Source organism: Marmota flaviventris, chromosome 2 (assembly GCF_047511675.1).
Source record: "Marmota flaviventris isolate mMarFla1 chromosome 2, mMarFla1.hap1, whole genome shotgun sequence".
In the NCBI taxonomy this organism is placed as follows: domain Eukaryota; kingdom Metazoa; phylum Chordata; class Mammalia; order Rodentia; family Sciuridae; genus Marmota; species Marmota flaviventris.
Window position 1 is genome coordinate 99,635,703 of NC_092499.1, and position 24,298 is coordinate 99,660,000.

The following is a 24,298-nucleotide window of genomic DNA, read 5'->3' on the forward strand; positions in this document are numbered from 1 at the left end:
GGATAGGGTGAATGGTGGGCTCAGGACACAGGTCAACCCTATTGGTTTAACCACGAAAAGGAGCAAGGCGGGTAGGAGGGTGAGCAGGCTAAGAGGGCAAGGTAGCCAGTTCATTTCTGAACTTGTTCCTGTTGAGCCTCGGAGCATCTGTGCAGCCCAGCAGCAGCCAGATGCACAGCCCAGAGATGAGAGTCCTCAGCAGAGATCATGTGACCTGTGAGGGTAACACCCTGTGGGGACAGGGGTCTGCACGATGACACAAAGATGGAGGAGAGGAAGGGTGTAAGCCAAAGCCTGTGGTGTCTCCAGTGTCATGCTGCCTTCTCCTGGGGACGGGGGGGGGGGGGGGGGGGGGGGGGGGTGTTGTGTAGGAGAATGAAATGCCCGGATGCTGGGTACTAACAGTGATAAGCTTTCCTTGGAGTAACTGTTAGGATTTTAAAATGCATTTTTTATTATGAACAGGAATCAAACTTCTTTCTAAGGAAATGCAGCCAAAGTTTAAGATGGAAGCTAAAGGACAATGCTAATGACTAAAGCATTTTAGCTTTTCAGATTGCTCTTCAATAACCAAACCTCAAAATGAGGAAGCCGGCATAAAAGTACCATACTAGCTTGTGATAGAGCCAACACAGACTGATATCCAGCAATCTTTAATTTCATTGATCTATGGTTAGAAGCAAAGCATAAGTGCTGCAAAGGAATTTTTAAAAAAATGAATTCAATAAAATTCCTGAATCCAGGGTACTTAAGAGGTAACAATTGTATTTAATACATATAGCAATATCAAAATGCCAAAATATCCATAAGTAACACATAGCCAACAGTTTTTACAAAGTGTCTCAGCACTCAATTCAGCATCTGGCATACATACTCTGCACTCAGCAAATTTGCTTTTGAATAAATGAATTTTCCCACTGTGGAAAAAATTGGAATCCATCTCTTGTCTCTCTTTCCACAAGAGGACATATTTGATTCTGTAATTAGGAAGGTACTACCTATGACTTGCTTTAAATTCAGGTTGCAGAAGCTCATTCCCATATTCCTCAGCCATCTGCTGTTAGTACTGATGCACTGAAGCAGGCACTGAACCAAGAGAGACAAAGAACACAAGACCTGGCCTCTCTGAGTGCCCACGTGTATTTAGAGGCATGCATGCAAATAATGATAATTCCATGTGATAGAAGCAAGCACAGAAGAATGTTTCCTAACCCCAAAAAGACAGAAGGCAGCACAGAAGACCCTCATGGAGAGTAAATCTCAAAAAGCCTGAGTTCTCCCAGTGAAGATGAAGCAATGGGGAAAGGACAGGAGCAGGTGGGTTAAGGCAGATGCAAAGATACAGAGGCTCACAAGACAGTGGAGTCTTCAGGAAACTAAATGGTTTATCCTGGCTGCATAGAGGGTCTGGGCAGGTGATGACCCAAAGCTCAAAAGTTGGCTGGAGGCTCAAAAAGGATGAAATGAAAGACAAGAGGGTGCGATTTCAAAATATGGCCACAAGGTGGCACAGGGACTCAGCATGAGGCTCTCTTAACAATTGGGAAATTTGAAGATGGAGGAAAGCAAGACCAGGCCTCTTACTGGCTCAGGGCTGAGACCTAGTTCCAAGAAGGTAGAAAAGTCACCTACCAGGTTAAACTGTTGTTGCAGCTTTTCATTAGCATAATTGATGCAGAATTGTTCAAAGCTGTTCACATCAAAGGTTTCAAAACTGAAATACAGTTTAAACAAATTTAAATTTAAAAAAAGGAAGTAGGACATATGCATCCATTTATAGGCAAATGGTGTGTGTATGTGTGTGTGTGTGTGTGTGTGTGTGTGCTAGGATTGAATCCAGAGGTTTTATTTTCCTTTCTGACAAATTTCATAGCTTAAAAGTTTGCTGTTTTCTCCAAGTTTTAAATGTACCTCTAGGCTTCCAGTTTTAATATCCTGGAAGTTTATAAATTACATTTTTCCTCATTATCTCCAAGAGGGAATCTGGTTATGTACAATACACCTACCCAAAGCCAGGCATTTAAACAGGCATGTCCCAATATGATGTACCCATTTAATCCATTCAAGAATGATGCCAGCATTATCATCCTCTTTTTATAGACCAGGAAATGACTCTAGAGGTTGGGAAACTTGTCTGAGATCACACAGCTTGTGTCAGAATTTAGCTGTGAGCCAGACTGACAGGACTGTCCATGCTTTCAGTGAGAAAGTCATGTGGGTCCTATATCCTCACTCCCTGCCCACTGCACAGAGAGGCAGCATGAATTTCCCTCCCCAAGGTTGGATTTTGCAGTTCCTGGAAGGAAAAGACAAGGTCATTTAATATCCCATGGCCCCACAGACCCCACACGGGGCAGGGCACAAATGGTCCTGCCTCCACATTCAGGCTTTCAATAGCTGTCTCTGTGGTTGCCCGGGAGTTGCAAACTCAAGAGCCCGGAGCAGCCAGCCAGGAGGCACAAATGGGAAACAGGCTGACTATCACACAATAGTGAACTCCGAGGAGCCATGGCAAATGGGATTGTCCTAGGGGCAGCTGCTACTTGGCTCCTGCCAGCTGCAGCAGCCATAGATGAATGTAGGCTGGGAAATTAGATCACCTGATTCTCAAGAAAGAGCAGAAATCTGAACTTTTAGGTGAATCATTCCCTTTGTAAAACATGGTGCAGGACAAACAAATCACAACCCCAAATCCGCCACCTGCCAGAGGAGCACCCTGCTGGGAGGAACTGGCTCAGGCTTTTAGGTGTCAGCACATACACACACACATCAACTCCTTTCACCTTAACTCCGCCCCATGTGCAGGACTCGGTGACCCCACTGTACAGAGGGGAAGGTGACTATGGCGAAGACCTGCAAGTGCTGCCAGAAGGCTATTTGGCCCAGTTCCTGGTGCCTCCAAAGGCTTTGTTCTTAATCGCTCTAATCCTGAGAGATTCTGCCAGCTCCAACCATGGGGCCCCTGAGTCTCACTTGACTGAGCCATTTTGGCTCAGTTTAGAATTTCCTGGCCAGTTAAGGGCCTGGACCGTCCTCTAGACAGCTTCAGGGGGACTCAGAGCAGCAGCAGGATGCACACAGCTCTGTGGCCCTGTTCCACCTCATCTTCGGTGGTTCAGAAGTCTGGAGGCTGATCTGGACAAGGAGGAGAGAACTGGGGGAGAATCAAATGGGCCTCATCATGTTCCAAAGCCCACAGCCAGACCAAGGATGGGGCTTTCCAGAACAAAGCAGAATGTCAAATGTCAGTGATTATTTTCATGCACTCTAAACTGAAATTTCAAACAAAACCTATGGGAAGACCTAAACTTATGACTTAAAATGCCAGAGGCTTGTTGAGTAGAATACCACTTTGCAGTTGGACAACACTGATGGTTTTCAAGGTCCTTCATAATTTTCCATTTCAGTAACCCTGTGAGAGGCCTGTCTAACAGACACAGGAACTGAAATTTGGAGAGGTCCTGTGACTCCCTGGGGGACACACAGCTGGTCTGCTACCGAGCTTACTCCTTCGCTCTGATTCTCAGACCCAGTTCTTTCCAACCAAAGAACATAAGCACACCGCAGGCTGGCGAGTCATGGCCTTTGTTTCACTTGAATCTTAAACCTCAAAGCTCACAACTTGGGCTTTACTCATCTTCAAAGAGTAAAGAGTTTACTCGTCCTCCAACGCTTCCTTATTTCCAGGTCAAGCTGAGCTCTCAGAAGTTTCGGGGTCTGCACTGGTGAGGGTTAGTCTGCACACAGGCATGCTGGAGAAAGAGGGAAAGATTTGCTCCACCCTAGAGCTCTGCCTCTTTGAGGGGGCACTTGCGTTTTAGAGGGTGACCATGAATTCATGGGTGGCAGCAGCCACGTGACTTTTATAATTTCTGAAGAGGAATTCCATTTTTAAATTAAAATTGTAAATATACGCAAACAAGTTCTTGTAATTCACAAATACTCTTGCTCAGGTTTGTCTGCTTAGATGAAAAAACCAAAGTCTTTATTTCGGTGGTCCACAGGCCCATTGGACCCGGGTCTGGCTGGCCTGCCAGGCTCCTCACTCGCTGCTCCTTCACATTCCCAACCCGCTCACCTCCAGCACACTCACCGACTCCCCCAAGGTATCAGCCCTGTTCCTACCTACCTGTCTGCCTACCCACTGAAACTAAGTCCCCAGAGGGCCTGGACTCTGCGTCTACTCTGTTCCCCAATTGCAGCCCAATACAGTAACTGGCAAATGTTTGTTTATTGGATGAAAATAGGAAATAATATATTCTTAAGTATATTATACATAAATAATATATTCTATTATTTATTTACTTATTGGCAGTGCTGGGATTGAACCCAGGAGCACTCTACCACTGAGTACCACCCCATCCCTTTTTACTTTTTATTTTAAGACAGAGTTTCACTAAGTTGCTGAGGCTGGCCTCAAACTTGCTATCCTCCTAACTTAGTCTCCTGAGTCACTGGGATTAGAGGCATGCACCTTTATTTTTGAAGTTAGTTTTTAAAACACAGAGAAGAACCTGGAATAACAATAGTCACAAATTCCCATCATAATGAAAGAGACGATTTTAAACCAGCCTATTACTTTTTTTTTTAAAGTTTACTTAAAATTTTACTGGCTGCTCAAATTCTTTCTTGGAACAACATAAGGTAAATAATTTACTAGACTCTCCCAGTAATGTATTAGTATTTTATAACTGTTGACAGAAACCATTATTTGGGAGCCATATGTATTAGAGTCTAAATAAACAGTAACTCTTTTGTGGCATTGTCTCTCCTGAATCAGCTGTGGGAAGAGCTGACTCTATCTGGGTGAAAACTCAAGGGCTTGGCAGTGGCCCCTACACCCTCCCCATGTCCACAGCAGGCAGCAGCAGGGGCGTGAAGTCCCAGGGCACAGCTAGCTCTCTCTTTACATGGGGAGAGTCAGTTGAGCTGCTTGTCACCAGGGTGTGGGGACTTCCAGTCTAGGTGGAATACTCTACAATGCCTTTCATGGGACAAACTTCCCCTTCTCCTCCTGAAAAGCTGGGGGTGGTGGGTGGTCCTGGGGGAGGGACAGAGCATCTGGGGTCAGTTGCTAACAAACAGAAGCCTGGGTGGTTGACAAACCCCTCAAGCCCTGCTCCATGCCAGCTTCTACTCTGCCACTCTGTAGGCATCCTCAGCTGGAGCCGGATCTGAGATTCAGAAAAGCAGGGTGGGTAGAGAGAAGGAAAAGAACAAAGTCCAGGGTGAGACCAAGTGTAGATCTCGGGGAGAAGGGGTGGAGCTTATCATCCCACCCTGGGAAAGGCTTTACTTAGGCGGGTGCAAGTGAGAAATTGGGTTTGAATCAGCCTCAGGCCTTGCAGCATGGCCAGGAGCTGGTCAGCTGTGACTGTTACTTCTGTGAACCAGAAAAGTGCTGCAGGGCTGTATGCCTCAGGGGCCTCCGGGGGAAACAGAAGTGGGCTTCACAGCACTGAGCTCTCCTGCCAGTGGGGCAGCCGTGAACAAGGTATGGACTCTTTCCAAGCCTTGATTGCCGCAACTCTAAAACGAGGGCAGTCGTCATGTTGTTTAAGGACTCAAAAAGAAAGTGCATGGAAACCTATGGGTGCTGGCATGCGATGAGCGCTTGATGTTGGCCGTGATTAGTTTCACATTTGTTTATGCACTCTGAATAAAAGATACCATGACCCAGGAGAGTGCACTTAGTCTATACATGGAAAACAGAGAACCCCATCCTCGTAACCATGAAAAACACAAAATTCAAAACAGAAGGAAGTGGTCATTGACATCTAAGTGAGAAAAAACAGGCTCACTGAAGAGAATCTTACCCATAAATGTCCAAAACACCAATAAAAGTGTGCTGCTTGCCTGAAAACTGCAATGCTTGGTTAATTCTCTCCACAATGAAGTCAAACAGGTGAGCATAGATCTTTTTGGCCAGCGCATCCCTGGCGTTGATGGCCTGGGGCCTGGTCATGGGTTTCACCACTGTCTCAGAGGTTGTGACAATTTTACGGTTGCATAGCCACTGAGCGACTTTGCTATTCTCCAGACCCAGGAGCTCGCAGAACACCTTCAGGTGACTGTCATCCTCCTTTAAAAGCAAGCACAAACCTTGTCAGGACTGCTCAGACATGTAACGCAGCACCACCCCACCAGTCCTGGTCCTTGTCCCTTGCCTGCACTGGGGCCTGTGTGAGAGTGGAAGAGGAGCTGGCAGGAGGGAGACCAGGCCTAAGGTAGTGGAGCAAATCAAGAGGGACTCTAGTGACACGAATCCCGCACCTGTCCCTGAGCAGGCACCATGGCTGTGATGGTGGGCCCACCAGGGCTGTGTCCCACCTGTACATCTTCATTCTGGTCAAAGAGCATCAATAATGATAGGGGTCATGGAAGCTCCTGTGCACGTGGAACCAACCCCCAGCCCTCTCTCTTCCCTTGGCACCACACCAGGTCATCTGTCAGGATGTGCACCTACTAGCCCACCTAGTGTAGTCAGGAGTCTACCTAGGTGGGCTGGCCCAGGAGGTGCCTGGATGTTGTGGCAGACAGAGCTGGTGGGGTTTCCTCGACTGGGCTAGCTCTTTAGCCATCACGAGGGCTGCAGTGGGGGACTTATCCTGAATGCACCAAGCAACTCTTACTCCTCCTCCAGGTCTGGGCAGCAAAGCTCCTGTTTATCTTCAGCCAGCGTGGACTGTGGGCTCTTTCCACTTAGCCTGGGGATGTGATGCCATGCAACTGAGCACCATGGATGGTCTCAAGCAGGGGACCTTCCATCTCAGCCCAGCAGCGTATCCGTGTGATTGCTTCTTAGAAGCATCAGGATAGGGTGGAGGAAGCAATCTAAAAAGACCTGCCACCTCCTCGCTGTCCACCCAGCTGCCTTCTGACCAACACCACGATAACTGGTGTGCCTGACCTCCTTGCTGGAGAGGGGACTGGCAGAATCATTGGTTTCCTTCCTTCTAAGAAGGAACAAAACCTTTTAAGTAAAAAAAAAAAAAAAATCAGCTATAGGTGAGGCTAGGAAGGAAATGCAAAGATGCAGCAGTTTAAAAAAAAATTTAAAAGGCTTCAAGTGAATTTAATTTGGCCAACATTCTAAGTGCCTGATGTAAGTGAGTTATATGTGTGTACCAAAGCCAGACCAATGATTATGGAACTGGCAATTCTTTCTTTCTTTTTTCCTAGTGGTACTGGTTTTTGAACTCAGGGCTCTACCATCAAGCTACATCTCAGCCCTTTTAATTTTTATTTTAAGAGAAGGTCTCAATAAGTTGCCCAGGCTGGCCTTGACCTTGGGATCCTCCTGCCTCAGCCTCCTGAGTGGCTGGGATTATAGGTGTGCACCCCTGCATCTGGCTAGGGCTGGTAATTTTCTACAAAGATTCTTAGAATACTTAACGAAGAATTTCTCGTCTACCGATTTTAATTTCTCCTCCAAAATGCCACCTTTTTGCATGAAATAGAGCTCAATGTGACAATATTTGTTGGGTGGAAATCACACTTTTAGTCTATGAGAGCTTGAGAAGAAAAGGGGCAGAAGCTCAGCTTCTTTGTGTTAGAGTCTGTAAACAAGTCAAAAATAACACCTGGCATTTTGCCAGGGGAATGTTAGAGTTTGTAAACAAGTCTGGATGGTGCCTGGCAAAATGCCAGAGGGAGTGGTTTGAGAAGTAACAAAAGCGAGCCATTAAGTGTGGAGATTCCTTATTGGTTGACTGATGTATCTAGTTTATGCTAATTAGATAAGCTGTGTGGAATGTATAAATACTGCTCCTGTCCTACAATAAACGGCTCCCACTCCTGCTGTATCAATCTACACAAGTTATTCGTCACCCCCCCCCCCCCCCCCCCCCGTTATTTTGCTGCAGCCGAACGAACTGCGGCATCTTTGGGATAAACGAGCAAGGAAATAGGGGGACTGTCACTTCAAGCACATTATATTCTCACCCTGGGTCCAGGTCACCTCTCCCAACTTAATAGTCATTTGAGAATCAACTAAGAGGTGAGGTCTGGACACTACAGGGATGGAAGGGGAAGAGTTGGAGCAGAAGGAGAATTAGTTCCTGGCCAGAGGCCACAGGACAAAGCACCCAGCCAGAGTGCGCCCTCCACTCTGACTGGCTCTTTCCTCCCAAAACTGCAGGTGCCAGAGAGTTGAGAAATCACAGGTTGCACAAAATTATTGACTGTTCCCATCGGTTATTTTGGGGACATGAATAAAGACACGGTTATGGGCTGTTTGTGTACCCTGTAAAATTCACACATTCAAGCTATCCTCCAGTGAAATGATATTTGGAGCCAGGGCCATTGGGAGGTAATTAGAGTTAGCTGAGGTCATGAGGGTGGGGCCCACATGATGGGTTTTAGGAAGAGATAGCAGAGAGCCTGCTGTTTCCACCAAGTGAGGATGCAAGATGAAGGCAGCCATCTGCAAGCTAGGCAGAGTGCGCTCACCAGAACCCAGCTCTGCTGGTGCCCTCATCTCAGACTTCCAGCCTCCAGAACTGGGAGAGAGCAAACTTCAGTGGTTAAAGTCACCCAGTGTATGATTATGGCAGCCAGAGTGGACGAAGACAGACGTAGTAATACAAAAATTTATAAAGGTGTGCTGATTTTGTGCTTCATGGAAATGTATTTTTACTACCTGTTGTTCATTTTGTTCTCTTCTTCATGTGGACATTGATGAGACTAACCAAACACACCCCCTACCCAGGATCTCTGCTCATAATATTTGTTGCAGAACAGACTTCTGCTAAGTGTTATCTTGTGTCAATTCAATACAGTAAACTATTGCAGAATCTAGGTGGGAATATATTCTCAGAGAGGGAGCTGGCACTCTGATGTAGATTAAGACCGGTGTTAGGATGTAATGTTTTGGCCAAAACTGTTCACTGCCCTGAAGACCCTACATGATCTGCAACACATACTCCCTGTTTCTGGTCTCGTCCACCACCCTGACTCACACTCGCCACTCTCTAGATTTGCTGACTTGACTTTTGTTTCTCAGATACCATCTCTTTTCTGAGGGTCTGTGCACTAGCTGCTTCCTCTACTTCCAAAGTTCTCCCCCTAGATATAGATGTGATTTGCATCATCATCTCCCTTGGGTCTCTGCCCGCAGCCACCTTATCAGAAAGGCTCTTTCTGACCACCCTATACAATAGGCACGGGTCCCGTGCAACCCAACCCTGCTTTATTCTCCTTCATGACAGATATCATCAGCCCTGGAACTTGCAATGGTTTGTTGTGACTTCTGCCCTCCCTCCCCCGATCACAAGATCCACAACAGGATTTTTATGTTTCAATGCTGTTCTCCAGAGCCCCTGGAACAGAGTGGATGCTTCATAAATATCTGTTGAATTGAAGGGAAAAAAAAAAGACAAAACAGAGAAACAACCAACCCCCATCTCAAGGGGAGGAGGCTCTCTTCTTTGAAGACAACCCCAGGAAACCCTGGCTTCCTTCTTCCTGCTAAACCAGTCTGCCCAGCTGGTCCAACTGAGCCTGGTGCTAATGCAAAGGCAGCTCAACTGTGAGCCCTGCTTCCCACAAACCTCCCACCCAGAAAGGACAAACAAACAGGACTCACACTAATGAAGGATCTCTCGTTGCCCACTGCTGCGATCTGCACGTTGCCCAGGTGCAGGATGGCTGCCAGGATCTTAAAAACATCCATCTGAAAATCCTCCTTGAAACCTGAAAACAAATATTTCCCCAAATTAGGGATGCTGCATCTCTTTTCTTCCTAGTAAGAGAAGCACCTGGATCCTTTCAAGACCCTCTGGAACCATCAGTGCCAAAAGCTGGGACAGGGAGCATGAAGCGGGCCCAGGGACAAGCCGGCTCACTGTTCTCTCAGTCAACCCTCCTGTACACACGAGGTGAACACTGCTTCCCCTCTGCCATGGCTGCTGGGGAGCAGCGCAAAAACGAATGTCAGAGTAGCCGTTGTATGTGGGGTTCCTAGGAGAATCAGCTCTTATTTATTGTGTGTTTTCTTTATTTAGAAGGTTTTTCTTTTCTCTTTCTGCTCATGAGTCCCTGGAATTCTCTTTGAAGTGAGATGCCGGTGGGATCCCATCTGCCCCTCTGGATTCTCTGCTCTCAGGAAACTGACCTCTGTGGACCTACGCAATGGGCTCTCATGACCTCTGGCCCCTGGCTGGGTTGGATTAGTGGGGAGCCCTAGCAGATCAAAGAGAAGGAGGAAGGGAAGTTCTAAGCATGTCTTCCCCTGGCCCTAGGGGAAGTTGCCTCTGACCGACTGTGTGGCCAGAGGTCCCCACTCCTGACCTGATACTGACTTGATCTAAATCTCCTTGAAGGCTCTCAGAACACTTCTGGGCCTGAAAAGGAGGGAGCAGAGAACAGCTCTGCTGCTGTCCCAGGGTCTCCACTGCCCCTGGGTCTTGCCTAGGCCCCACCTACTTCTTTGTGTTGGTCCCTTCATAAGTAGACCAACCCTCTTCAATCCTATTTGAGTTTACTGCATGTTTCCCCAGGGCCTTGACTGATGTGGGTGGAATATGAGTTATGAATATATTACACATCCAGTCCTCGTGAGAGGATCAGCACACTTCCTAGAACTGCAAAGAAACGACATTAGCTGCTGGCAAGACTTTGTTATTAGCCCTGAAAATCACAATAAAGAAGCTGCCAGCTGAGAGCTGGGCTTTGCTGGGTCAAGTTCCCTCCAGTGTGTGTTAGTGGCAGTGTGCTGAGTCCAGGAGAAGGGACAGACACCTGGGCTCTCTCATAGCACTATCCAAGCTCCTGAGTCCACACTGGAGTGGAGGCCGATGCCTCCCCTGACTCCCTCTAAGCAAAATGGAGCAGTTCCCAAGCCCAGAGAAGAGCGACTATCACCCACTCTTCTCACTTGAGGAAATCTGGAATATTTTATTAGCAGGTAGGTAACATGCTTACATAATTCCAAGACCTAATGAGTCTTCTCTACTTCAAAGCCTAAATAAAGCTGAAATCCCAAAAGATTCGAAACCAAAAATATCCGGAAGACTCCAGCTCAAACCCAGTCCAGGCATTTGCTGCCTTCCCACTGGAGCTAGCTAACCCCCAGCCTCCCCTGCCACACACACACACCATGAAGGACAGACCTGTCTCCCAGGTCATCCACGCAATAAATAACAGGTAAGTAAGGGGCGAAGCAAAGCAACTAAAAATGCAGAGACTGGCACTCCTATCAGTTCTCTGTGATCCATAATGAAACCCTTCACTACTCCATGCCTTCTATAAAGAAAAAGGTGGAATAAGTACTCTGATGTGATGTGTGAAGTCAAAGTCACACGAAAGTAACACCGGCCTGGATTAGACTACGAGGAGCAGCAGCCTGGTGGTGGTTCTCCAGCCTGAGGTCCAGGCGAGGTCTGGCCATTTCCAGGCTGTTCTTTCTGTCAGAGGTCAGAGGTCATGGCAAGGATCAGTGGGTGAATCAAATGAGGAAGAAAGAACAGAGGAAAAGCGCTTTCTATCAAAACTCTTAGCCTTCCGCTTCCTCAGGGGGCTGCTTCTCAGCCAGCTGAGATACCTCGGAGCAGGACCAGAGGGAAAGCAAGTGGGACCCCAGCAGTCCCTGTTCTCAGTACTTCCATCTAATGCTCAGGACAACTATGTGAAGTGCTAGAATTGTTCCCATTTTACAGAGGAGGAAACGAAGGCATAGAAATGTTAGGAAACTCACCCAAGGTCATCCTAGGTGTTTACTATATAGGCAGCTTAGCACCAGTGCCCACTGCAGTACGTGACAAGACCTGCAGAGTTCATCAAGCCATCCTGACTTCACCCCATTCACCCCAGTGTGTTCTAGGACCCGGGGCCAGGCAAAGGAAAAGACTTTGAGCAGAGTCCAGAGGCTCATTCACTGGGCATGGTGTGGAGTGGATTTGAGTATTGAACTAGATGGCCTTGATGCTAAGTTGCCCATTTCTCTATAACAAACACCACCAATAGACTAGTCAACCAACAATCATTAAGCACTTTTTTTTTTTTTTTTGGAACCAGGGATTGAACTCCAGCCACATCCCCAGTCCTTTTCATTGTTAGTTCTGAGACAGGGTCTCGCTAAGTTGCTTAGGGCCTCAATAAGTTGCCAAGGCTGGCTTTGAACTTGTGCTCCTCTTGCCTTAGCCCCTTGAGCTGCTGGGATTACAGGCCTGTTCTACCATGCCCAGCGAGCAAATTTTAAACAGGATGATGTGCCCAAGTGTGTTATAAGCCTCCATATGATTCAAGATAGGCATTCTGCCCTGGAGATGATCTATAAGAAAGATAATACCAAGATTCAATCAAAAAGACAAGTCAATGGGACCAGAAGTATAAGCAAGGGATTTGCATTGTTAGATATGCTGTTCTAGGTTTCCATGGTGACAGAGAAATCTCATTGCTGTGTTGTATAATAAGGTAGCTGTTAGTCACACATGGCTGTGAGCACTAGAAACATGCCTAGTACAACTGAGGAATTGAATTTTACATTTTATTTCACATTGATTAAAAGTAAATGGAACAGTCACTTGCAGCTGTGGCTTCTGGGTTGGAAAGTACAGGTTTAGAGATCATGAAATTGACATAGCACTCGACCACTGTTTGTGGGGTCATGTGATGATGGCAATCTCAGGGTGACTATGGGGTTATCTGGTCCCATCCTACACAGTCAATGGACCTCTGGCACCTGCCTGGCATGGGGTCATTGGGAGACTTCCAAGTTTAGACAAGACACACTGGGATGAAGCAGGCTTCATAAAACCCACAGATTATGAGAAAACCCTAAAGAACTCAGCATCCATGTCCACTCCACCATCTAGGATGAGGGTCAGCAAAGGTTTTCTTATGAGGCTCTGCAGGCCCTAAGGCCTATGTCACTGTTACTCAACCTTACCAATGTAGCACAAAAACAGCCATAGATAATACATAAACAAATGAGGATGGCTGTTTTAATAAAGTTAGATTTTCAAAACTTGCCAGAGTGTTCACCCTGGGTCTAGGACATTTTTTAGTGATTGCTTTCATGGAAGTGCCCTGACCTCTCACACTGACACAGCATGGCACAGCTCCTAGACCACTTTAGACATTGGCTCTTACTTCTTGTAACATCCCTAAAGAGACCTGGCAGCAGTGATGCTGTATGATTTCTGAGGCTGGTTCACAGACAGTCCTGCATGTCCCATCTAAACCTTTTGCAAATGGCTCTGGAGGAAGCTGGTTACAAATAACAAGTCTGTCTACACTGAGGCCAGCATGCTGTGAGGAAGTCCAGGGATAAGGCCACTGAAGTGAGAGATGCCCACCCAGCCCCAGAAGTTCTAGCTGTCACAGCCCTCAAGAGAGGAAGATTCAGAGGATCCAGCTCCTGCCACCATCATGTGAGAGTCCCCAAGTAAGATATTCCCCACTGAGTCAAGTCAACCCAGAAGCAAAAGATATACTAAGGAGCTGTCACTTGAAGCCACTAAATGTGGAAAACAGCAATAGATAATTGGAATAACTAGGTATTTTCATATCTCCACTGTACAGATGGAGAAACTGATACCCAGAAGTAATGACTGACACTTACCAGGTCACAGGCTGATCTCATGTTTGCATAAAAAAACTGGAGAAAATGCTTGACAACAAATAAATAAATACTAAATTGAAAGGTCTAATTGCCAATGCAAGGCATTGAGAGGACACGGAAATCATCAACTATCATCTTTAAATAACTAGTCCTGGGAATGAGCAGGTTCTGCCATGGTCCTAGATTTCTTCAGCCACCCCTGCCCCTGGCTGAGGACCCCTATCTTTCCACCCATTTACCACATACAGCAGGGTGGTAGCTCTTGTTACTAGGCGAGCGGGTTGCTGTCCTCTACCTCTCCACAAAACTCTGAGAGCTGTGTCTACACTAGGCCTGTGTGCAGGGCTGGGACAAGGGCAGACCAGGTTAGGTGCCAGGGCCACCCCCTGCGCTTTCTGACTCCGAGAGTGAGTACCTCTCTGGCCTCATCCTAGTCTCAGCTCTCGTGGCATGGAAATTTGTGGAGGTAATCTAATTTGTGTGATACAATAGGAACAACTGCTGCAAACTGCTGAGGTTCCATAATTATAAGCTGTGTGAGAAGAGGAGATGGTTTAATGCAAGTAATGGTTTGAGACGGGACAGTAGGGGGGGGAGAGAGAGAGAGAGAGAGAGAGAGAAAAGGCAGGCAGCAGTATTGGCCAAGCACCTGCTGCGTGATGGCTGTGGCTAGGGCTCTTATGTACATTTCCTTGCCAATTGTCATGAAAGGTCAGGGATATTGCCATTGTATAAGTAAAAAACTGAGTCTCAGAGAGAGCAACCTCCTGAGTCATGCCAACTAGGATGTCAATTGAAAGCCTACACTGTATTTCCTTTCTGTCATTGCTCTGTGAAGAGGAGGGAGTGAGTACCCAGGAGGATAAAGCGGGTGGGGCAAGGCTTGGGTTGTGGCTCAGTGGTAGAGCACTCGCCTAGCATGTGTGAGGCTCTGGGTTCGATCTTCAGCACCACATAAAAATAAATAAATAAATAAAGATATTAAAAAAGGGGGGCGACACAGTCAGGGCAGGCACGGGGACCAAGGTCTCCTTGAACTTGGCCGGAGCTAGGCTAACTGACCCTTTCTCATAGCCATGCTTCCTCTCAATGGAGTGTGTTACACAAAAATTGAGATTATGGCTACAACTATTTTAAGAAACTGTCAATCAGTACCAAGAGTGTTTATCTTATTAAGAAATGTGTAAATCACTCTTCTTGCAAGCAGTTTTGAAGGAGCAGAATCTGAGAATAATTTTGCTTAGGAAACCGTCTGGTTTTCACTCTGAATTATCCAACTTTACTCCTCTTTCCTATTACTTTGTTAGATTTAAATCTCAAATTCTTTGACTTTTACCTTCAAATATAGCTAATCAGGCTACAGCAAAGGAAACAGTGGTCTGAGATTTCATTAAGATGTAAAATGGCTTATCCTCTCACACTCATCAGAAGTTTGACAGGCGGTTACAGGTGGATGTCTAGACACATATAAAATGAGAATGTAAATGACTATTTTTATCCTTCTGAACATGAGCTCCGTGTGGGACAATGACTACAGAAAAAGACCGAGTGAGACACCTTGCTCCCTCAGGGTCTGCAGCCAAGTGAGTTATTTGGTTTTTGATATAAACATGAGATATTTAAGACCTCAGAGAGCAAAAACCAGTTCTGCTCCACCTTAACCATGTGATTTTGGGTAAATCACTACCCACCTGTAGGCCTCAGTTTGTATTGTAAAATGGGAAAAATACCAATACCCACTTCATGGGGTGGTGTAAAAGTTAGAATGAGTTAATACAGGTGATAAAGTGCTTTGGATGGAGCCCCATGCATGGGAGGCTCCACAGAAGTATTTACCATCTCATTAGCCTCCTTATCAAGATCCTCTGGAGTCCAAGTGGGGTCAACAACTCTCTTCTGAACTGAACCAGAATTCTGCGTCACCACTTTTCTCCATAGCAGCTCAGAGAGCTTAGGAGCATCCGCAGGGTGTGAAGCCCATGCCTCTAACAGCCGGTCAGCAAGCACGAGGGCAAAGTGAGGGACTTCTTGGCTCTTCTAAGGGCCTTGGCCACTTAGTCTGCAAATATGTTCTGAGTGGCTCATCCTGAAATCAGAGTTTACTAGGAGTCTTCAAAACACAGAGATGCTGGAATCCCTGAATTTTCTCTTCTTTCTTTGATTTTCTTTTTCTTTTCTTTTTTGGGAAATGGCTATAGCCTGGAGCAGGATATTTTTACCTACCCAGTAGCTTGAAGGTCTTCTGAGTCTCTACCATGTCAGCTCGGTCATTCACACCCTCGATGACAGTACTGCCTCCCATTCTTGTATAATTAAATTCTTCTGCACTCCCTGAGACCAAAAAAAAAAAGTAAGATATACATAGTTACCAGGCACAAGAAGGGAAACTCACACTGGATGAGCTATATTCAAACACTTCACATGCCCTCCACTTATGCCTTAGGATTCTACATTGCACATGTAGAAGCTGAGGCTCCAAAAAAGCAAATGACTCTCAAGACCCCACAGCTGACAGCAGGGCAGGAATTTAGGCCTAATTCTAAAATGTTTTCTGTTCCTGCATTAACACTTTTACACAACTTTATTGAGGCTTATTGAACATATAATAAACTGCATACATTTAAGATGTACAATTTGATGAGTTTTGACATAAATATGCCCTTACAATGCCACCACATATGCACATTTAATATTCAAACAACAGAGGACCCTTCAGAAAGCTCTTGTACATGTTTGCTTCTTATATTCTGTTGGTATTAAGCCTGGGTATTATCTTCATGTAAAATCTACAGAAACTTAGATTCTAAGAGCACAAGCAGCTTCTCCAGAATGAGAATGTATGAGTTCAACTCCAACACACTCAAAAGTTACCTCTGACAATTCTCACCCATCAGAGGAGAGAGGGAGGAGAGCTGTGTCAGCCATGGTGAAGGCCATCAGTGCTGAAGGACAAATAGCTGTACATCTTAACTGTCCTTGAAGCAGAGTTAACTATGACTTCAAATAACAAATGGCCTCTAGCTTATCAAATTATGATAGAGGGGCCTTGTTTAGGAAGATGGGGTGAAGCCGTCCATGTTAGAAAAACAACTCTCTAAGGATGCTCCAATAAAAATGAACCTTGGAGACTGCAGCAGTAAGCAAAAACTAGTTGTCGGCAGTCTTTACTGAGGTGATTCTAGCTTAATGACCATAATCATCCAATAAGTTGTGAGAAGAACCCCCAGGGCTGATGCGACTCCTGTCCTGGACTCACCCTCCACCCCAACCAGAATCTATTAGGTAGATGCATAAACTCCATCCCTGAAACCAAAGGATATTTTATGTCTTTAGACAAAAGACAAACTTTTCAAAAGTTGTGTTATACTAGTAAGAAGAAATTAACCAACAATTTAAACCTTTGCAAAAAAGAGATATTTCTATACACCATTCATCACATACCCAGTTTAAGATGTTTAAATTCCGACTGTTGTGCAGACGCGCAAAGCTGATAGAAAATGTGGTAATTCCGTTCATTTTCTGACTGTAGAATAAAGAAAAGACCTCAAAATTATACCAATTTTTTTCAAGTAAAAGTTCCAGGTTTATAATGAGAGGAGTTTAGATGGCTAATTTGGATGGACAGTTCTGTTCATCCAAATTAGGATTAGGGATTTAGCTCAGTGGTAAAGTGCCCCTGGGTTCAATTCCGTCCTCAAAAAAAAAATTTTTTTTAAGTCTTTGCATTAAAATTATTGGAGCAGTATTTAGTAACATCCAAGACCATGTGGACACTCATGTTCATGGCCAGCGCACAAGCAGGCCTGTCCTCTCAACTGAGTGAAAACTGGGTGGCCAGAGATCTTCTAAATAGTGACCACGAAGAAAATGTTATTAAATGAAAACATTCCATGGAATGGCGATGATGTAATTCATACCAGCTGAAACTTTTAAGAATTCCTGAAATACAGTACAAGGTTTCCCGATGTTCTTCTAGGCCAAGGCTATGAGATGTTTCTATATTTTACCGATGAAAAAGCCTTTCTCCTGGCCCATTCCTTCGTTAGCTCTAATCCCATTCCTTCCCAATATGAAAACCAGGCCAACTGCTTAACCTATTTCAGTTTTTATCTTCTAGAAAGATAACTTGATTTTTTTTTTTCTGGTATTGAGGATTGAACTCAGGGGCACGTGACCACTGAGCCCCAGCCCCAGCCCTATTTTGTATTTTATTTAGAGAAAGGGTCTCACTGAGTTGTTTAGTGCCTCACTATTGCTGAGGCTGGCTTTGAACTCATGATCCTCCTATCTCAGCCTCCTGAGCTGCTGGGATTACGGGTGTGCACCACCTGCACCTGGCAGATAACTTGATTTTTAAACTATAAGGATTTTTTTCAAATTAAAAAGCCACAGCCTTTTCTCTCAATCATATTACTACTCCACTGATACTGAACCCACCCATCCACCAGTTTTTGCTCCTAATACATGGAGGAAAACAAAAAAAAGAACCTGAACTGCAAATGAAAAATGAGAAAACATGACTCTTCAGATCTCAGAATAATATAGGTTAACTGTTAAGTATATACATCTATGTAATATTTTAGAAGTTGTGAAAAAGGAAATTTAACGAATACTTTTATTCTTACTTGAAAGACAACTCTGGATTTCTCCAAGAGGTAGGTTCTCATGTTGGCTCCTATAATCTGATTTCTCTCATCAAAGCTGATTTCTGTGTACTTCCCGAAACGACTGCTGTTGTCATTGCGTGTGGTCTTGGCATTTCCAACAGCCTATAAAACAGAGGACTTTCTTGAAATAGAGTTTAAAGATCGATTCTGAAGGCTGAGGCAGGAGGATTGCAAGCTCAAGGTCAACCTCAGCAACTTAGTGAAACCCTTGACAACTTAGTGAGACCCTGTCTCAAAATGAAAAATAAAAAGGACTAGGGATTTAGCTCAGTGGTAAAGTGCCCCTGGGTTCAATTCCCAGTACCCGTCTTTGCATTAAAATTACTGGAACAGTATTTAGTAACATCCAAGACCATGCTCTGGGGAGCAGATCTGACTCTCAGAGAAATGCCTGGGGTCAGAGAAGGCGAAAAGCAGCTGGAGGCACACAGGGAACATGGCCCAACATGCACACCAGTCCTAGGCTCCTCTCATCCCCGCTGAGAAACATTGGGGAGGAATAGAAGAAGCATGGGTTTTGCCATTTTGTGGCCATGGGGTCCATTTCTGCTCTCTGTATAATGTTGTAAAAGTTATTTCAGCTGGGTGTGGAGGTGCACACCTGTAATCCCAACAGCTCAGGAGGCTGAGGATTGTGAGTTCAAAGCCAGCCTCAGCAACTTAGCGAGGGCCTAAGCAACTCAGTGAGATCCTGTCTCAAAATAAAAAAATAAAAAGGGCTGGGGATGTGGTTGAGTGGTTAAGTGCCCCTGGGTTCAATCCCTGATTTAAAAAAAAAAAAGTTATTTCATATATCCAAGTCTCAGTTCCTCTATCTGTAATGTGGAAATAACATGCTTCTTTACCGTTATGGACTGAACGCTTGCGCTCCCACCTCCAATCCATGTATTAAAATCCTAACCCTATGTGTTGGTATTAGGAAGTGCTACTTTTGGGAGGTAATTGGGTCACGAGGATGGAGCCCTCACAAATGGGATTTAATATCCATATACAAGGGACCCCAGAGAACTCTTGTTCTCATTTTTAGCCCTATGAGGGTACAGTGAGAAGATGGCCCATCTGAACCCAGAAGAAAGTCCTCACCGGAACCCAACAGGCTAGCACCCTCACTTTGAGTCTCCATAACTATAAAATGCATTTCTGTTGTTTATAAGCCACCCTGTCCATGCTACTTAGTTATAGTATCTTGAACTGACAGTTGGGAGGAGCAAATGAAATAATATGAAGTGCCTCAGTTCATCCATGTTCCAAATATCATACATGCTCAATTAAAAGTTCACATCCTCCATTCAACCTGTATTTTTTTCAAAAAAATTTTTAGACATCGATGAACCTTTATTTTATTAATTTATTTATATGTGGTGCTGAGAATCAAACCCAGTGCCTCACACATGCTAGGCAAGCGCTCTACCACTGAGTCACAACTCCAGCCCCTCAACCTGTATTTTAAACCTTACTCCCTTAGTACTTCCCTACTCAAACTTTATTTTCAACCAAAAAAATTCTGCTCTTTCAGACCTCCCACACTGTGGGCCTGATTTGTGCTTTCTGCTTCTGTTCTTGAATTCCATTACTCCTCTGCCTGAGCACCTTACTATGTTCCATGCAGAAGGACTCTTCTTGTGCACACACACTGCTCTTCCTGCCCAGGTCATGATGATTTTGTCAGCATGTTTGCTGTGCACTTACTATGTGCTGCGCACATGATAAGCATAAATGAACCAATTAGACATGATTCCACCTTCATGGAGCTTACAGTCAAGTGGAGAGACAAACTCTAAATAAATCATAACTCAGCATTGCCCCTTGACAACTTTCCTGTTGCCATCTTGGATGGCAATTTGTGTTTCTATTTAGCAGCTTATGGCCTCGCTGAGTTGCTGAGGCTGGCTTTGAATTTTGACCAAAGCCAGAAGAATCAGCTTGCAAAACTCTTGAATATGGCACACTTAGCTCATGAAAATTGATGCCAGCTGGCTGGAGAGCACCAGTGGCCTCCGTGCACCTGTGGTGGTTATGGAGGGCATCTTCCCTGGGACATCAGCAGCAAACAGAGGACTCCTGAAATCCAGTCATAGAGTTTCTAGCCCAGCAGGTAGAGAAGAGCCTTGGAGGGAGCAAACTCTGCCCCAATCTCCTTCAGATCCCCTGGGGAAACCAGGTCCTTGTTCCTTCCCACCTGACTTCTTTGGTTTTTAAAAGATGGGAACTTGCATTAGCAAGGACGACATACACACACAGGCCGACCTACATCTCCACCATGACACACTGCTGCCTGGCCCCCCCACCTGCCTCCTTCCACAGGAACACACCTCGGTGATGGGATTGGACGCCAGGACCTTGTCCTCCACGTGAGCGTTGCTGCTGGACTTGCTGACGGTGGCGAAGTACCTCATGGCATAGCGAGCAGACACCGTCTTTCCAGCTCCCGACTCCCCGCTCACAATTATTGACTGATTTTTATTGTTTCTAAAGCAGATAAACGAAAGAGTTTTAAAATATTATTATTATTTTTTCTTTTCTCAGTGCTGGGAATCGAACCCAGGGCCTTGTGCATGACAGGCAAGCGCACTACCACTGAGCTACATTCTTTAAAACATTAATCTCTTGCCATTAAAAAAATGAATTCTGCCTGGACAAAATCCAGCGTAGGCCACATAGTGGGACTTTTAAAAAAAAATAATTAGGAATAAAAGGGACAATATATATTAAGAAAAATACAGACAAACCTGAAGGCAAACTTCGTTTTATCACTATAAACATTTCAGTGAATTTCTTTCTAGTCTTTTCCCCCCATGTGATCATGCAGAACACATGATCCTGCTACGTTCCCCGTTGAGGGTCCCCAAGCCCAATCCCAGGTTCATTGGTCCACTAGGAGGACTGAGCATTCCAGCATGATAGCCATGCCTGTGGCTCAGATTAATTATAGCAGAGGATTCAGAGAAAAGTCAGCAAAGAAGCACAAGGGAAATCAAAGGAAACCAGGTGCAAACTTCTAAGAGTGTCCCCCCCCCCAGTCCAGCGACTTGCGACAGGCCTCCAGCAATGAATAAAGGCACAGGTAAAACTTCCCCTCCTGGGGAAGCTCGTTGGTGACCCTTCCCACCCTTGGCCTAACACATACCCAAATCCCAGACTCCCAGAAGGAAAGCACCTATTCAGCAACAACCACCCTGTTCACACAATGTACCCCATTTTCAGTACAATGAATGGGCCACTTCAGTAGTTAGGAAGTGGTGGGAAGTGTCCTGAAGTCCGAGGCTAGCCACAGGCCCGCCTTGCCAGCAGACCTGGAAGCACAGCAGCCTGGCCTGTCAGCCCCTTTGTGCACGTTCCGCTGAAATTCAAAACCACCTCAGATATTATTTTTGAGAGCAATTATTCTGAATATGCTCAGGAACACGTGTACCCTATAAACCAACGTGCTGTTACATAATTTCTCTAAATTAAAAAAAAAATGCATTGAACTTTTCATGCCACAAGAAGGTGGTGATCGAGTGATTCTGTTCTATGTATCGAGCACTGCTTATGAGCCAGATGCTTGCCGAACACTTCACACACATTCTCAATTAAACTTCACAAAAATCCTAGGACATATGCAAATCTATTTTGCAGATGAGTAAAATCTGTGCTTGTCTGTCATTAAACACTGCCTCCTTGAATAGGTTTAAAAAAAAAAAAAACTTAAAGCATTTTACCATGTAAAATCAGACTTTCTCCAATCAAGCCCACTGCAAGAGAAACGTGCTATTCCCAGACGGGCAGGACTGACTTTTAACTCTCCAGAAGGAACAAAACCCAGGAAACTCAGTCCAGACAGGTCAGTTATGCTGTACCAGTCACGGGCTACTGAGTACAGGTCATCTACTCAACAAACCATCCCTCTGGCCTGACAGTCTCCTTCCATGAGCCCAGCCAGCAAGTGCAGGGAGGGTTGGGCGAGCCTGAGGAAGGCCAGCCTGACAGGAAGCTACCTGGCCATCTGCTTGTAGGCCTCTTCTGCCACGGCAAATATGTGTGGGTCCATGTCGCCCATGTTCTGCCCGCTGTAGGCATGGATGATGGCATCCCCATATATGGGCAGCTGCTTGTAGGGATTCATGGCCACCAAAATGATTCCTGTGGAAAGACATGAGATGCAGTTACAGCAGTCTTACAGTCACCCACTGCTGTGATTTAAAAGTGTTCCACAAAATTCACCTGTTAGAAACTTGATTCCCACATTCATATGTTGGTGGTATTTGGAGATGAGCCTTTGGGATTGGGATTAGATGAGGTCATGAGGGTGGGGACCCCATGATGGCATCAGTGGCTTTATAAGAAAAGGAAAAGACCTCAGCTAGCCCACTTGCTGTCTCACCAAGTGATGCCCCATACCATGTGATGGGTGCCCTCGCAGATGCCGTGCCTTGCTCTTAGACTTCCTGACCTCTAACCATGAGCCAGATAAACTTCTATTCCTTTTTAAAATTTTTGGTGCTGGGTACTGAATCCAGAAGTACAAACCACTGAGCCACATCCCCAGCCCTTTTTTATATTTTATTTAGAGACAGTCTTGCTGAATTGCATAGGGCCTTGCTAAGTTGCTGAGGCTGGCTTTTCGATCCTCCTGCCTCAGCCTCCTGAGCCACTGGGATTAGGGGGTGTGTGCCTCCACATCTGGCAACTTCTATTCTTTATAAAATACCTAGCTTCAGGTATTTTGCTATGGCAACAGAAAACAGACTAAGACACCCATCTCTCCAGGTTCTTTTAGGAAACCCCAGCTCTGCCACTTAACTAAACTAGCTTGACTTTGTCAGATCACTTGATGCTCTGAATCTTGATTCCCTGATGATCACCTGTATCTCTGGGATATTCTGATGTTTGAATGAGACGAATGAGATGACAGGTGGGAAATGCACCCAAACTGAGAGGCTTTTGTTATTTGCAATGTAACTGTAATAACAATACCAGTGTCCCAGTAAGTGATCAATGTATCAAATCCAATGAAAGACTTAAACACAAGCCTTGTTATTTTGTTTTTCTAAGCAGTCCAGTCTTAGTTCTTGTGGACTCTTCTCCCCGCATAGACACTTTTCACAGCAGATTCTAGATGCTCAGTTTAAACATGATAAAAACAATCGGGAAGCTCTAGACAGCAGGCGTTCAGGTTCAGATCCTTCCTTACCGCTGTAGGTGTAAATGAGTTTGGACTCTGCAAAGCGGATTCTGAGATTGTGGAGCACTGCAGGCTCGTGGAGATAGCTGAGGGCGGTGAGGTCATTCTCGCCCACAAGGATGTCAGGATTCCTGAGAGGAGGCAGTGATCCTGGGTCAATGGGATAATCCAGCTCCTGTGGGCAAAGACAAAATTAAACTTTTGAAAGGACAAGACTTTTGGCATTTCTGCAGAACCACTGGCTTTTTTTCTATGTACCTCCTGTAGACTCATCACTGACACTGAAAAACAAGCTTTCAAATGGAGCAAAAAGAAAACCATCTTCATAGGCATCTATTGGAGCAATAAAAAGTGGGAGCCAGAGGACCAGGGCACTGACTGTGTGCTGGGGGCAAGTCTCTCACCCTCTCTGGGCCTCCCTTCTCATCTGTGAATAGGGCTAAACCAAATTGAGGTAAGCAGAGCTGAAGAAGCTTCAATGCAGGGTGACAAGGAAACTAGATGGGCAGGGACCCAGGGACCTCACCCCAGTTCTACTACAGGGACTCCACTTGTTTGTGGTTTTCATTAGAAAACAGGGTGCTGCTGCTAAAATGACAGATATCTTCAGGTCACTTACAGCTTCAGGGTGGCAAATTTCTGGTCAGAGTTGCTATGCTTGGTGGTGAGAAGGGTCTGAAGGAGGCTTTGTGGGTGGTGGTCTCGAGACAGGCCGATGGTGCAGGCAACTGCTATCTTTAGCCTCCTGCGGGGTGCCCAGCGTCATGGCTCCCCCTTTAGAGCCCTGGACTGAGTAACTTTCCCAGTGGGCCCTTCTTCTGCCAGATTTACCTACTGTTCCCAAAGTAGCTGCCTGAGCAGAATGAAGACCAGGTTAACATCCCTTGTTAGCATCCATACCAG

At 45.5% G+C, this 24,298-nt stretch overlaps 1 protein-coding gene across 1 annotated transcript in view; it reads right to left on the reverse strand.

Moving 5' to 3' along the window:
* The window catches only part of Myo5c (myosin VC), a 92,101-nt gene that overhangs the window by 55,256 nt on the left and 12,547 nt on the right, over positions 1-24,298 (reverse strand). Inside the window, exons 3-11 of the mRNA XM_027925940.3 lie at positions 23,405-23,570; positions 22,209-22,353; positions 20,544-20,700; positions 18,190-18,333; positions 17,006-17,087; positions 15,788-15,895; positions 9,587-9,693; positions 5,817-6,082; positions 1,633-1,714 (exon numbers count right to left, since the gene is read on the reverse strand). Coding sequence (XP_027781741.2) covers positions 1,633-1,714; positions 5,817-6,082; positions 9,587-9,693; positions 15,788-15,895; positions 17,006-17,087; positions 18,190-18,333; positions 20,544-20,700; positions 22,209-22,353; positions 23,405-23,570 — 1,257 coding nt within the window. The remainder of the gene's footprint in view (positions 1-1,632; positions 1,715-5,816; positions 6,083-9,586; positions 9,694-15,787; positions 15,896-17,005; positions 17,088-18,189; positions 18,334-20,543; positions 20,701-22,208; positions 22,354-23,404; positions 23,571-24,298) is intronic.